The 13275-nt window shown below is 34.4% G+C and overlaps 1 protein-coding gene across 2 annotated transcripts; it reads right to left on the minus strand.

The window, feature by feature from the left end:
• Positions 1 to 2310: 2310 nt before the first annotated feature.
• Positions 2311 to 10846, minus strand: LOC107643793 (protein CROWDED NUCLEI 3). 2 transcript variants are annotated; one of them, XR_002363335.2, is made up of 8 exons: positions 10272 to 10846; positions 8908 to 9117; positions 8035 to 8288; positions 7656 to 7926; positions 7455 to 7538; positions 4448 to 6552; positions 2987 to 3497; positions 2311 to 2914 (listed from the first exon to the last, which is right to left on the minus strand). XR_002363335.2 is itself a non-coding variant. In XM_021124222.2 (8 exons), exons 1-8 carry the CDS (start codon positions 10575 to 10577, stop codon positions 2681 to 2683), a joined length of 3657 nt encoding a protein of 1218 aa, XP_020979881.2. In that variant the 5' UTR covers positions 10578 to 10846; the 3' UTR covers positions 2311 to 2680. The 2 variants fall into 2 exon arrangements, 1 of the variants encoding a protein (XP_020979881.2); XM_021124222.2 differs by having other exon boundaries at positions 3305 to 3497.
• Positions 10847 to 13275: the final 2429 nt, after the last annotated feature.

The following is a 13275-nucleotide window of genomic DNA, read 5'->3' on the forward strand; positions in this document are numbered from 1 at the left end:
AAAAAAATAGAGCTGCTGTCGAAGCCAATTTCTCCCTCTTCAGACCTCCAATTAAAATCTTCACCGTCCAGAATGAAGAACAAGATATGAAGAATCTACAGTTCAAATTTCACGTCGATCCAACGGTGAAAGAATGAGAAACTGCCGTTCCAAGATTGCTGCTCTGTGTAAAAACGGGAAACCTAATTTCTCTCTTGCGAAGCCAATTTCTCTCACTCCAAATCTCCAATCAACATCTCCACCGACCAGAATGAAGAACAAGATGATAGGAATACGCAGTTTAAATTTCAAGCTGATCCAACTGTGAACAACTGAGAAACTGCCATTTGAAATTTACTGCTTTGGACAAAAACGGAAATTATGTTTTTCCCTTTCTCTCTCACTTGGTGGCTACTCTCTTTTTCTCAAAATGACCTCCAAAATCTGAATTAGGGTTGTGACACTAGGGTGCAAGAATACACCCCCAAAATATTGGGCTTGGACCTCACAAAGGAGAGAAAAAAATCCAACAGAAAGATGGGTGGCGGGATTTTGTGCTAATATAGGGAGATGTTCAGCTTATCAAGCTGAATTTTGGGGAGTTTTGTTGGGACTCTGAATAGCGTGGGACTTAGATTTTAGGAGAATAATTCTAGAACTTGATTCAAAAGCTGTTCTTGAGACTATAGAAATGGAAAGAAGAGGAAGCAAGCTCCCAAATGGTCTCATTCAAAATATAAGGAGATGGTTGAATAAAGATTGGGTAGTGAAAATAGAGCACACCTTCATAGAAGGAAACAAGGCAGCAGATTTTTTGGCAAAAAAAGGACTAGATCAAGAGTTAGGATACCATTTTGTAGATATGTCATGTCCTGAGTTAAGTCTCATACTTGAGGATGACTACAGAGGGATTTCAATGCCCCGTGCAATTAGAGTTATGTAAGAGTTATGTTTTTTTCTTTTGGGCTCTTAGAGCCCCATCTTTTACCAAAAAAAAAATGATTATACTTATTTGATCAATTATGAGGTGGTAACGTGTTATGCCTCTTTGAAGGACCTGAAGGTGGCACCGTTCTTTTAGGTGGCATAGTTGGTTTTGCTTTCCCATGAGGAATTCTTCTGTTTCACTCAGCCTTAGAGTTGGTTTTGTTCTTGTTGCATTACTAGAAACAATAACAACTAGCAAGTAAACCAAAAAGAGTAGAAAAAAAATTCTTGAATTGAAGATTCAAAGATCTAGAATTATGAGAACCTCCCATTGAATGGAAAGAGCTTTAGGGATGTCAGATACTTGGATTACCAAACAAGATATAGTCTAATTATGTGTTACAAGGAGAGTTAGGCAACTAAGATTGTGAATAGTTGGAGATATTAACAACAGAAAGTAATGAAAGGACTTGGCATTTCTGAATGTTAAAGGCTGATGGTACTCAGTTCGTCTAGATATTAGGCGAACTGCAAAAAATTAATGATTCTAGCTCATCCCTCCTGGTCATTGCATGTGAGGTCAACCCAATCGACGATTCACATTTCTTCATTACTACTATATTGTCTTCCACCCCCAAGAAGCTCACATTATTGTCCTTGACGAAGCATCCGTTCCGCTGCAATGCGCCACCGCATGCGTCCAGGCAGCCCGGTTGACCGACGGCAATGAGTCAGTGTCACCAAAGCAGCCTCCCATGGCGGAGAGCATGATCATCATCACCACCAGAAACATAACATGGTACTGATGAGTGATATGTAGTTCGCCGAATCACTAGGCAAACTGCATACGAACTTCTAGTTCATCGAATAACTGGGCGAACTGTGATGAATCTCCAATAAAATAATGGATATTAGTAATTAAAGTCAGAATTATTTTTTTTTTAGAAAATAATGAATTTTTTTAATTTATTCCATAAAAAATTCGGTTTTTAAGAGTACAAGGCAGCTACAAAATTACAAATTTTGAATATTTTCAAAACTATTTTGGGTTCAAAAACATTTTAAATGGTATTCCAACCATCAAATTGTCCTTGGCTCTTCCCGCAGTGAATAGTGTCAAATCCGAATATACTAGTCCAATCCAAACTACAAACACTACCATAGTAACATAGTTCGGATTGAATTGATTTTTCCTGCAAGAAACTCAAATCCTATTGTTGTTAATGATGAAATGGGTGCAAATCCCCCAACTGCCTGAAGCATCAGACAGTCCATCCAGCTTCACATCTAAACTGCCAGCAAAAATTCACCTTGCAATTATCATGTTCTCCAGATACACAACATACCACAATGTACCTTTCAAGACACAAATAAATGTCACTGTAATTAATTTAAAAGGACAAATTTAAACAGGAACGTATCTTTTTGTTGATAACCTTATCCAAAACTGAGCTACAATATGTTTCACATTTTGGCAAAAAAAAATAAATAAATAACTTCCTACACAACCTGCATACTCTATTTGGCAAGAGGATAGTCATTGGGAACAAAGTACTCTAAATGGAAAAAAGAAAAGTAGAAAACTCCTATAAGACAAGAGAACACGGAGGTTAACCTTAACCCCAAGTAAGATTATATAGTTGCTTCATAGCTGCTTGCCTATTTAAACAGAGTTCCCTAATTGGAAGGAATGAGGACACAAGCATTTCTATTGTAATATCCATGACAAATAGGAACTAGTTCAATCATGTTGTGAAAAATTTAAAGATCATCTTTATTGCGGACTCCTCCTCCTCCTCCTCTTCCTCCACCTGCCTCCGCCTCCCTCCGCCTCCGCCTCTGCCTCCGCTGCCTCCTCCCCTATTTCTCCCTCCCTGATATCATTTTCAACCCCAAGGATTGTGCTTCCACCTTCATCTTCATATTCTGTGGCACCATTTTCTTCCACACGATCCACAGAGTTGGTTACAGCACCATTGTCATCCACAATGTCTCTTGGTACTTCAAACTGTAAAAATGTGTTTAATGAATAAATAGAATATACATAAAAAAAACACAAATTCTGAATTGAAAAAGAAACCTTGATGACAATGCCAAAGGGTTTAGCAGTGAAATAATTAACTATTGGACGTTTTGATTATTCTGTGATGGATGGGTGGACATATGTCATGCAACTGCTGAGGATCAGGGACTACAAGGTGATTTATCGTGATGATACACAAGGTGGAAAGCAAGTTTGGTTTGAGTATATTGCAGCAGATGATTGTCTCTATTTCATTTCTCACTTTTTTTTCTTTTATACATTGTTGTGGTTTTCCTCCTTCACTACCCTTTCTGGGTAACAGCGAAGCATCTGAACTATCAAGGGGGGAAAGAAATAACAGTAGGAATGTTATACCCTAACAACCCTTTCTTCCAAGGTTCTTGTCGTCGAGACCTGTACGTGAACTGTGCTTTGGATGTTGCCGGCTGCTTCTACTAATGAGGCACCAGGGTCAACTTCAGGGACTTTATTCAGCTCTGGTTTACTAGAAGCAACTTCTTTCTGCACGCCTTGTGTTCTATTGGAAAAGTCTACTGTAGAACCTACACTGCATACCAAGATATGAATGATATTAGAACCACCAAAAAAAATTCTGACCACAAATCTCAGGAAAATGAATGAATCACAATTTGTACCAACTATACTTTTGGCCCTCTACACAGCCATATGCAAGACACTTGCAATAACACACTTAAAAGCATCCCAAATTAATTAAAAGAACATGAAGTAGACAATCACTCAATTCATCATTTCAATTTCCTAATATTATCATACACAAGGAAAATGATATTTACAATACCGAAAGAATACCCTATACAGAATAAATAAATAAAGGAAATGTATAACAAGAACCTTCTGTCAAATAAGTAATGTACAATCTGAGAACCCAAAATAACAAAAAATTAGTTGACATAGATTGTGTTGCTTCAATTATTAACTCTCCTTTCACCAAAAAATCCCAAATTACAAAACTAATCAACAAATAATTATTTTCTCTTACAGATGGAAACTGTCATCAATTTTAATTACTATATGAATCTTAGTGTGGTTCTGTCTATACACAAACATAATAATCGTCTAGCTAAGAGACTACCTCAACAATTCATTAATCACCAGGATGTGATATTATGTCATTCTCAATATCAAATACGTATGCAGTAGTAAAGATTGGTTGAGATGGGGTATGTTATGATATAACATTACAAGATAATACAATCTTGCAAACAACGGTCAAAATCATGCAATCCAGTGAAATAAAACTGGCACTACAATCATTTATATTCCTTCCTGGGTATGGACCAGGGGGGCAACGATAGAGGACTGGTCTTTCAGTGTGGAAGTCAACAAAAAACGTTTCCATAATGTCATTAAGAAAATTACAATTCTCAAACGTATCTAGTTCACATTTACATTCAAGAGTATTATACTCAATTCATGGACCCAACCAGCATAAACTATAACTATAGTGTCCGACAAAATCACCAAGACTGAACTTACATCTTTGGATGCCTGAGATTGTATCGCTTCTCTCCAGTAACTTGTGCAGGTGAAGCAGCCATTTGCCTCTTCTTCCTGTGTCCACCAGCTGTAATGCTTTCTGATTGTCCATCACTATCATCTGCATTCTGCTCACTTTCCGTAATTCTTGAAGTTTGTGAGCGTTGTCGCTTCCTTCCATTCCTACCAACAGCTTTATCAATTTGACTAGAGTCTCCTTGACTGTCTTCTTTGAAATGATCGGCATTGAGAGATAGCAAACTCGCATCTTCTATTTCCTCAGAGGCTTGCCCTAGGAACTCATTGGCCTCTCTAACTACAGCCTTCACTGAGCGTGTTCTAGCAATTCCAGATTTGCTTTTCTTCCCAGGTCTTCCCCGACTGCGGTTTGGAACTGACTGCTGAGAATCATCTGGATATTCATCTACAAAGCTATCTCTGTAGCTATGATCATCCATGGACTCTGTGTTTTGAACATCCACCTGTCGAAAAATTCTCTCAAATTGGGGTTGTGGAGTTTCCGAAGAGTGATGAGCTCCATCTGCTAGCTGTTGTTCTTCAAGAGTGACCTCAGCTCCTTCTATAATGGGCAGAGATTCCAGTTCAGGTACTTTTTCTGTAGCAACATTCACATATGAAAGTGGCATTGTCCCATCCTCATTAGAAGAACCAATGCCATCAGTTCTTTTATTTGAAGATAAACCGAGGATTGGTCTACATTTACGGAGGAACCAATTTCCAGTCCATGTAGATCCAGAAGAGTCCAAATTGGAAGCAGTTACCTTGTCCTGGGAGTTCTTAATCAGCATACCATTCAGAGTAGGAGAGGTGGCTGAGGGAACAATGGCTCTTTGTTTAAAGTCAGGCAACTGAAGATCAGATACTACAAAGCCCCCAACAACCTCACCACACTCCTTGCAACACTTTAGCTTCTCAACAAATGCAAGAAATTGATTTCTTTCAGCCACAAGTAGTTCACGTTCATTTTTAACCTTCCGGCTTAGATTCATAAGCATTTCAGAGTCCTCATGCATCTCACGTTGGCCTGACTTCAACTGCTGCTTGTTTGACTCAAGCTCCTTCCTCTCATTCTCTAACCTAAGGCCCTGAGACTTCACTTCTTCCCATTCCTTCTCAGTAACATCCTTCAAGACATTAATATTATTAAGCTCCCTTTCCATCTTCTCCTGAAATTTTCTCTCTCTTTCCTGCAGATCTTTCTCCATTTCATCCTGCCTTTTCTGGATTTCAATCTCAAGAGAACTTGTCTTCCATTCAAAATCCTGAAGCATTTGCAATTTCTCATTCTTCAACTTTTCAGACAAAAGAAGTTTCTCTTGCTTCATTGATTCTCTAAATGATTCCTTCTCTAGTTCAAGCTTATCTAGTTGATTCCTTATATGATCTTGCATGTCGTGTCTCTCCCTTTTCAACCGTTCATCTTCACTGTGATGTAGTTTTCTTAATCTTTCTTTCTCCACATCATTTTCATGTTTCTCTCTATTAATTTCAGCTCTTTTCTCATCCAATACTTCCCACTCTTTCTCAAACCTCAGTCTATCCTCCCTTAAGCTTTCAACTTCATTCATAAGAGAATCCTTCTGCAATCTGGTATGTTCTATCTCCTGCTTTAGTTCCAATTGCAACCGAGAATGCTCAGCTCTCTCTTCTTCAGTAAGTTTCAAATCTTCAATTTCTTTGCATATTTTCTGCTTCTGCTGAGAAATCTCATCTTTAAGCTTATCAAGTTCATCTTTTAAATTCTGCAGATTTTCCACATCAGCAAGCAATTGCTGTTTTTCCTTCTCCAACACTTTTTCGTTGACCTTAATACCCCTTTCTTTCTCCTTTAAAGATTTTGATTTTGTTTCAAGTTCCTTACTTTGTTCCTTTATTCTCTCAGCCTTCTTATTCAAACCATGTTCTTCTTTTTCGACAACCTTCTGCCTGTGGTTGATTTCAGCTTCCCTCTGCTCCAAGTCTTCCTCCTTGCTCCTAAACTCCTGAAGGAGAGATTTCCGTCTTTCCTCTGTTTCCAGCTCAAACTGCTGCAACTTCAAATCCAGCATAACCTTCTGCTCTTGAAGGAGCTTCTCAATCCCCTCCTGTGAGAACCACAATAAGAACAGTCAGTAAGTAGCATTATCAAGCAAATAAATCAGTTATTGGAGCTATGTAAACAGTAATAACATACTCCCTATGATACATCTTATGAGCTTATATAGTAACCTTCTAACATCCAATTTCTTTCCGCATTTTCAAACAACTATTCCTAGGTATGTAATAAAAAATACCAGTTAAGAGTGAATAAAACAATGCATTATATACGCTATCCTATGCCAATATATAAATTCAAGATTAGGCCTTCTTTAATGATCTCTAACAATGACAGCGATTTAACTCTTGAAAGTGATCTCTACTTAGTGGAAAAACTACTATGATATTTCATTTGGCTTTAAAATTATAGTCATTCATAGCAGCTAATTTTTCAAAAAATTTAGGATAAATTTAGCAATAATTTCACAAGAACAACTTTCAACACAAGCAAATCAGACTTAGGTGTCGTGCATTATTGCTTGATTGGTTCTAAACTTTTTGAAAATTTAGCTGTCAGGATACTAGAATTAATGCAACTAGCATTTCTGGCATTACACCCGTTTTAAAATGCAGACTACTAATGGTAATGCCACATGGGTGCAGTATACAATGATACAAAAACTAATATATAACAACCATAGAGCAACCATAACAAAATTTATCTTATATGAGGAAAATTCCAAAGAACCTGTCATCCTACTTCACATTAAAAGACCATAATAAAGTTTTCAAAACCTAAATATTTCGCTATCTCTTGCCAAGAGTACTTGAGGATTTGTATATACTTGTGCCTCACTATCTAATTAGAATCAAAATGGCTTAGGCAATCATATATATCCCAGTATTTTCATGGGCAAAACATTGCAGAAACTTCCATTTTATTGTAAAGCTACCAGGTACCTAGACTTACTTTTTCTCTAGCACTAAGCTTCAGTTCCAGTGCAAGTAATTCTTTCTCTTTAACATCCAGCAAGCTCTTTACAGAATCAACTTTCTGAAATCATAGGCACAACACTGAATAATGGAAAAGACCACATAAAATCACATAAAAAGTTACCTGAAGCAAAAAAGTGCAAAAAATCATCAAGCTCATAATAAGTATGAAATGCACCTCTTCTTTAGCATCTAGATCTGCTAGTCTTGTACTTATCTCAGCTTTCTTTTCTTCCAACAAAGACATAGAGGAATTAATATTCTTTTCCAACGCTTCTAAATGTCTCTCTCTCTTCGACAATTTCTTTTCAGTCTCAATCATCTTCTCCTCTCTCTCGCCAAGATTTTGCCTACCACCACATAATATATCTTCTCTTTGCTGAAGTTTCTTCTCCCACTCCTTCAAATCTTCCCTCTGTTTGTGGGACGTTGCTTCAAATGATTCTCGACTGTATGGGGCAGTAGAATACCAACTTTAGATGAATTAAAGCACATAACAAACTAGATAACATATTATGATGACTGGATATTCATAAACTGTAAAGCATGGTACATACTCGGTAGCCACCGACAACTGTTCCTTGCAAAGCAAACTTTCACGAACCTCCAGTTCTCGCAATTTCATATCCAGCTCTGCACTTTTTCTGTTCACCTCAGCAAGTTTATATTCTGCATCATGCAGTTTCTTGTTGACCAGTGAAGACTTCTCTTCAATACCATCAACCAATGCATTTGCTTCAGATAACTTCGTCTTGGAGGACGAATGAACTAGGGCATGCTCTTGTTGCATCGCACGCAGGGCTCTCTCAAGCTGGCAAGTGATACGGTCACATCAACATCAAATAACAGAACATAAGAGCATGCTTATTAGATGTAGTCAACCTTAACCACACATGAGGCCAGTTGAAAATAGCCCGTCACAAAATTGGATTAGAAACAACCTAGTAAAGTAACTGAACAATATTGTTTGAGAACATGTATTAGGTGATTTACTGATAATGGACTGGGCATATACTAATCTCAAACATTTTTCTGTTTTTTAATAAATTCCATATCATACTTGAGAGACCTAAAAATGATGAATTTTGAACATTATCAACATACATAACATATGTACTACATTGTGTTAGCCACGTTAGCAAAAATAAAGAGAAAATTTAGGGTCAAAACTAAAAAAAAAAAAAAAATTAGGGTAGAGACTAAAACAAAAATTCAGGACACATATAGAGAAAAAACTGGTTTTAACTAAAACTAGCAGAGAAAATAAAGAAAAATATATCTCACATGCCTAATCATGGATATATGTTGCATATTGAAGTTCTAGGAATAAAAGGAAGTGAGCAAAAAAGGCAAAAGTTAAAATCTCTGTTCAATATGATCTAAACAATTGACCACATGAGAAGAAAGAAAATCAACAAAAAAGAGCATACATCAGCCCCACACTTCTTTTCTGTGATTAATGCTTTCCTCAAATTTTCCTCTCTCTTTTGTACTTCGGATAATGCAATCAAGTGTGATGATTGTTCTCGTTTAAGAATCTCCTTAGTCGCAGATAGTTCTTGCCTTAATTGATCAAACTTCAGATTCCATTCTTTTCTTTCAATCAACAGGATGCCCATGTTGTCCTGGTAGTCCAAAAGCTGAAAAAGAAAAATGAAAGGAAACCAAGGTTCCATTAGCGGTCAATTATTACAAATTTTCAATGATAAATAGATAGATAGATAGATAGATAAACTAAAACCACAAAGACATGAATCATAGTAATCTTGTTGCAGATTGCATATGCATCAAAGTAAATTAACCTTAAATTTATCATTCTATCTTTCAAATTAAATTTTTGATGTTAGGATTTGATTTTAAGGTGTCATTCCAAAAAATCTATTAAAAGGGACCATAATGGAAATAATGGAGGTATTTTGTAATTCAATATTGATATTGATGACAAGACGACAAATTTGGAAGGAAAAAAAATGTAAAACCAAACAGACCTGAATGTTACTTTTTTTTTATGAGCTTCCTCTCCTGACTGGATAATCAAGATGATATCAAAACTCTCAAAAATTTAAAGAAATTACAAGTATAACAACCTAGGCATTCAACCCTTAAATCTCTTTTTCATCAGGCTTCATTAGTTTTTGCTCGTGCATTTATTTCATGCCTGCAGAATCCCTTTCCCACTTCCTAAGTACTGAATGATCACTGAAGAAAGGCTTTAATTTGAAATGATTAGCATAAACCAAAACATAAACGGATCTTTCTCCCTGAACTCTGTCCAAGAGAATATAAATATATCATTTCGCCTGAAGGAACAATTTAGATTCGATGGCAGAAAGTCAATTTGTCTTTAGTACTCAATCAACTGGAATGCTTCTTTTCACTAAACCTAATGAGCAACTGAAGGTATTTTTCCTGCTACTAAAATCAAGCAAAACCTTCCCTTATTCTAAACAGAAGTTGCATAACAGTCACTACATTATGAGCAACAGTAACTGCAAGTTGAGATTTAGAACTAACAATCAATCAAAATTTTCCTACAGCCAGTCACCCACCATCAAGTGACCATGATCAGAAACTGAGAAGGAAAGCAAATTAAGAAAAATTAAAAAAAAAAGATAAATAAATAACTAAATTATCATATATTACCGTTAAAACATAAACCTAATTAAACCCAGCAATCAAATGAATAATAGCAATCTTGGCAAGCATAATCCAATTGAATCCAGAACCCTAAAGAACAATGAAAATTAAAGGTATCAACAAGGAAAAAATTGGCAAAATGTTTGCGAAAACCAACCTCTTTTTCGAGCCTAGACACCCTCTGCAAGAGTGCTTCATGGTCTTTCCGCTGCATAACCGCCTCATCGAGCAAACCTACCTCTCTGAACTTCTTCCAATCATCGACGCTCCCCCCATCGAACGCTACCGTCACATCCGTCTCCCGGGTTGCTTCGCTCAGAGAACCCAACGGCGGCGGCGGCGCAGGATCGTCGAAGACGACGACGGCCTTGCCCTTCAAGAGAGCAGAATTCGCCGCCCCGCCGCCTCGGTGAGGCGTAAATGAAGATGCCGCGGGCCACGCCTTCCTCTGTGGCGTGAACATTGCGCTTTGTGTAGAAATTAAAACTTGCCGGAAAGAACCCGTTAAAGGTTTTGCCGGAGAAAGAAAATTGGAGATTGTTCGTCTTTGGGTGCTTGTGGAGTGTGGAGTGAGGAAGATGGGAACGGATTAAAGGAAGGGTTTTGGATTGAGTTAAATTTTTTTGCGAACGCTCTCCCCACCGTATGTATAACAGTCGTTGGAGAGAGATTCGACCCAAGTGAATGGTTAATTGCAGATTTTCGAAATTGGTCATCCGTAATTAATAGGACTAACTTTATTACTATACTGATATATTTATCGTTCGATGTACGTAACATATTTATTTTTTTATATTTTTGTTTAAAATATATTTTTTTTTAATTTTAATATGAATAATTTATAAAATAATTTTATATTTTTTGTTATTTATATAAATATCAAATAATGGTATAAAAAAATTATAATTATAGTAATATATTAATTATATTTTTAATGTCTTATATGTATTATCAAAATTTATTTGATTATAATAATTTAATTGATATATATTTTATTTGATAATTATTTTATCTTATTTTCTTTTACTATTTATAGTCATAATGAAAAGTCATTTTATTTGTGATTTTATATAAAATAAATTTTAAAAATATTTAATCTTATTAAAAAAAAATTTTTTAATAGTTGTATACTTCCAAAACATCTATACGTAACTAGAGGTAAAATAAAAAGTATCAAAATAAAATTATACTGAATAAGTTAAGAAATAAAATCTCAAAATAACTACCTAAAATTAAACAATCATACTATCATAGTATTTTTATTTTTCAAAAAAAGAAAAATAAAAAATATTATTTAATTTTAAATTTTATTTTGATTTCTCGTAACTAAAATATAATGTGTCATGAAAATTTAGGCTAGTTGACCGTAGATTAGGTTGAACCAGGATGACTTGTTAAAGTTTAATAAATTGGTAAAGCTATGGAGTTGAATATGTGAATGTGTTGCTGAATTATTGAGTCATAATGAGATTTGAGTTTGATTGTAAATGATGATGATGTTATATTGATGATTTATGAGTATTGTTAGTTTGGTTATGATTGTGTGGGTTAGAGTTGATGAAATTGAGTGTTGAAGTGTGTGTTTGGATTACAGTTTACAAACGGGAGTTTGAATAAAAGTGATTTTGCAAACCTGATTTTGATGAAAAATAAGTTTATGTTAAAGTGATTTATGTTTGGCAATCTTTGCATTAAAATGAATTATAGTAAAATAAATGTTGTTTGGATTATACTATTCAAAATCACTTTTAAATAAAAAATTACTAAAATAGACATCAACTTAAATAATTTTTGTATATTATCTTATCATTTTAATTTAGATAATTGAATAAATCTTATTAATTAATTCTATAATAAAATTAATATTTATAAACTAAAATAAAAATAATATATAAAAATTGGCAAAATATATTTTTAATTAAAACTAACAAAATATAAATTTTAGAGAGTACTAAGAATAATAAAAAAAATTAAATATTTATCTTGGTAGTAATTGAAATAAATCAAAAAAATTTTTATGATATTTTTTATATAGTATATTTTTAGTACTCTTAGTACTCTTTTTTAGTATGCTATAATTTTTTATTATTATTATTATTTACAATTAATTTTTTGTTTAATTTACTTTACCTAATAGAATCAATAAATCATATTATAAAAAGATAATAAAAATAATACAAAAAATTATAATTATAAAAGTGTATAATATCAAATAAATAATTAATAAAAAATAATAAATAATAAATAATAAAAAAAGAGTTCATGTAAACAAAAATAATAAGAATTTCATAAATAATATAATAACATGCATAAATGATAAAGTTGGTAAAAGATAAATAAAGATGTAGTATTGATGGCTAAAAACCCGTTGTTAAAACGAAGAAGCTCAAAATTGTAGCTTCTTGTAAACGTGGTTTTGAAAGCAAAATCACTTCTGCGTTCATGAATAAAAAATTTGCCAAACCAAAAATTGAAGCTTTCAAGAAAGCTAAACGTGCTTCTTCTCTTGTAACGCGTTTGCCAAACACACCCGAAGTGTTGTGGAATGAAAGAAATGGTTATGAAATTGTTTTAAGTGTATTTAATGTTATTTTGGATTGTGAAATTTGGTTTGAAAATGAGAATTTGAAAAAATAAAGGTTTTGAACTTTTTTTGTAAAAGCATATTTTTAATGAACTTCGATGGTCCATAACCTGAGTCTCGGATACTGAATTTGAGTGAATTTTGATTCAAATTAAAGATAGTTTTAAGAGCTTTAAGATGGTATAAACTTTGTGAAAAACGGAATTTCGTAAAGGAAGTTATAGATGTCGGAAGTTATATGTAAAAACTGAATTTTCGAAGTTGTAGGAAAAACCAAAAACTCTGTTTAAGGTCTATTAGTTAGGTTTTGGGTTATGGAGTAAGGGTTAGTGAGTGGAAGAAGATAGAATTGGTGTCGAAGGAGTTGAGGAAGGGGATGCTTGATTTGATATGGATGATGAGAGTAATGATGAGGATTTGTAATTTAAAGAGATATATGTGACTAGGTAGTAGGCAGTGACGTTGTCCACTTGCTCCGAGTATGAGATGAGGAAGAAGAATTATGAAAACTGAGTTTAATTATGAAATTTTGACTAAATATGAAATAATTGAAATGTTTTAATGAAAGTAATAATGA

The sequence above is a fragment of the Arachis ipaensis genome, chromosome B5, assembly GCF_059453495.1.
Source record: "Arachis ipaensis isolate K30076 ecotype BB chromosome B5, ASM5945349v1, whole genome shotgun sequence".
In the NCBI taxonomy this organism is placed as follows: domain Eukaryota; kingdom Viridiplantae; phylum Streptophyta; class Magnoliopsida; order Fabales; family Fabaceae; genus Arachis; species Arachis ipaensis.

Excerpts from the sequence above, each read along its gene's own strand:
- LOC107643793 (XM_021124222.2), bottom strand. The coding sequence starts at position 10,577 with ATGTTCACGCCACAGAGGAAGGCGTGGCCCGCGGCATCTTCATTTACG. Across the intron at positions 8,289-8,907 it reads AAAAGAAGTGTGGGGCTGAT|CTTGAGAGAGCCCTGCGTGC; the intron begins GTATGCTCTTTT and ends ATCACTTGCCAG. Across the intron at positions 7,927-8,034 it reads CAGTTGTCGGTGGCTACCGA|TCGAGAATCATTTGAAGCAA; the intron begins GTATGTACCATG and ends TGCCCCATACAG.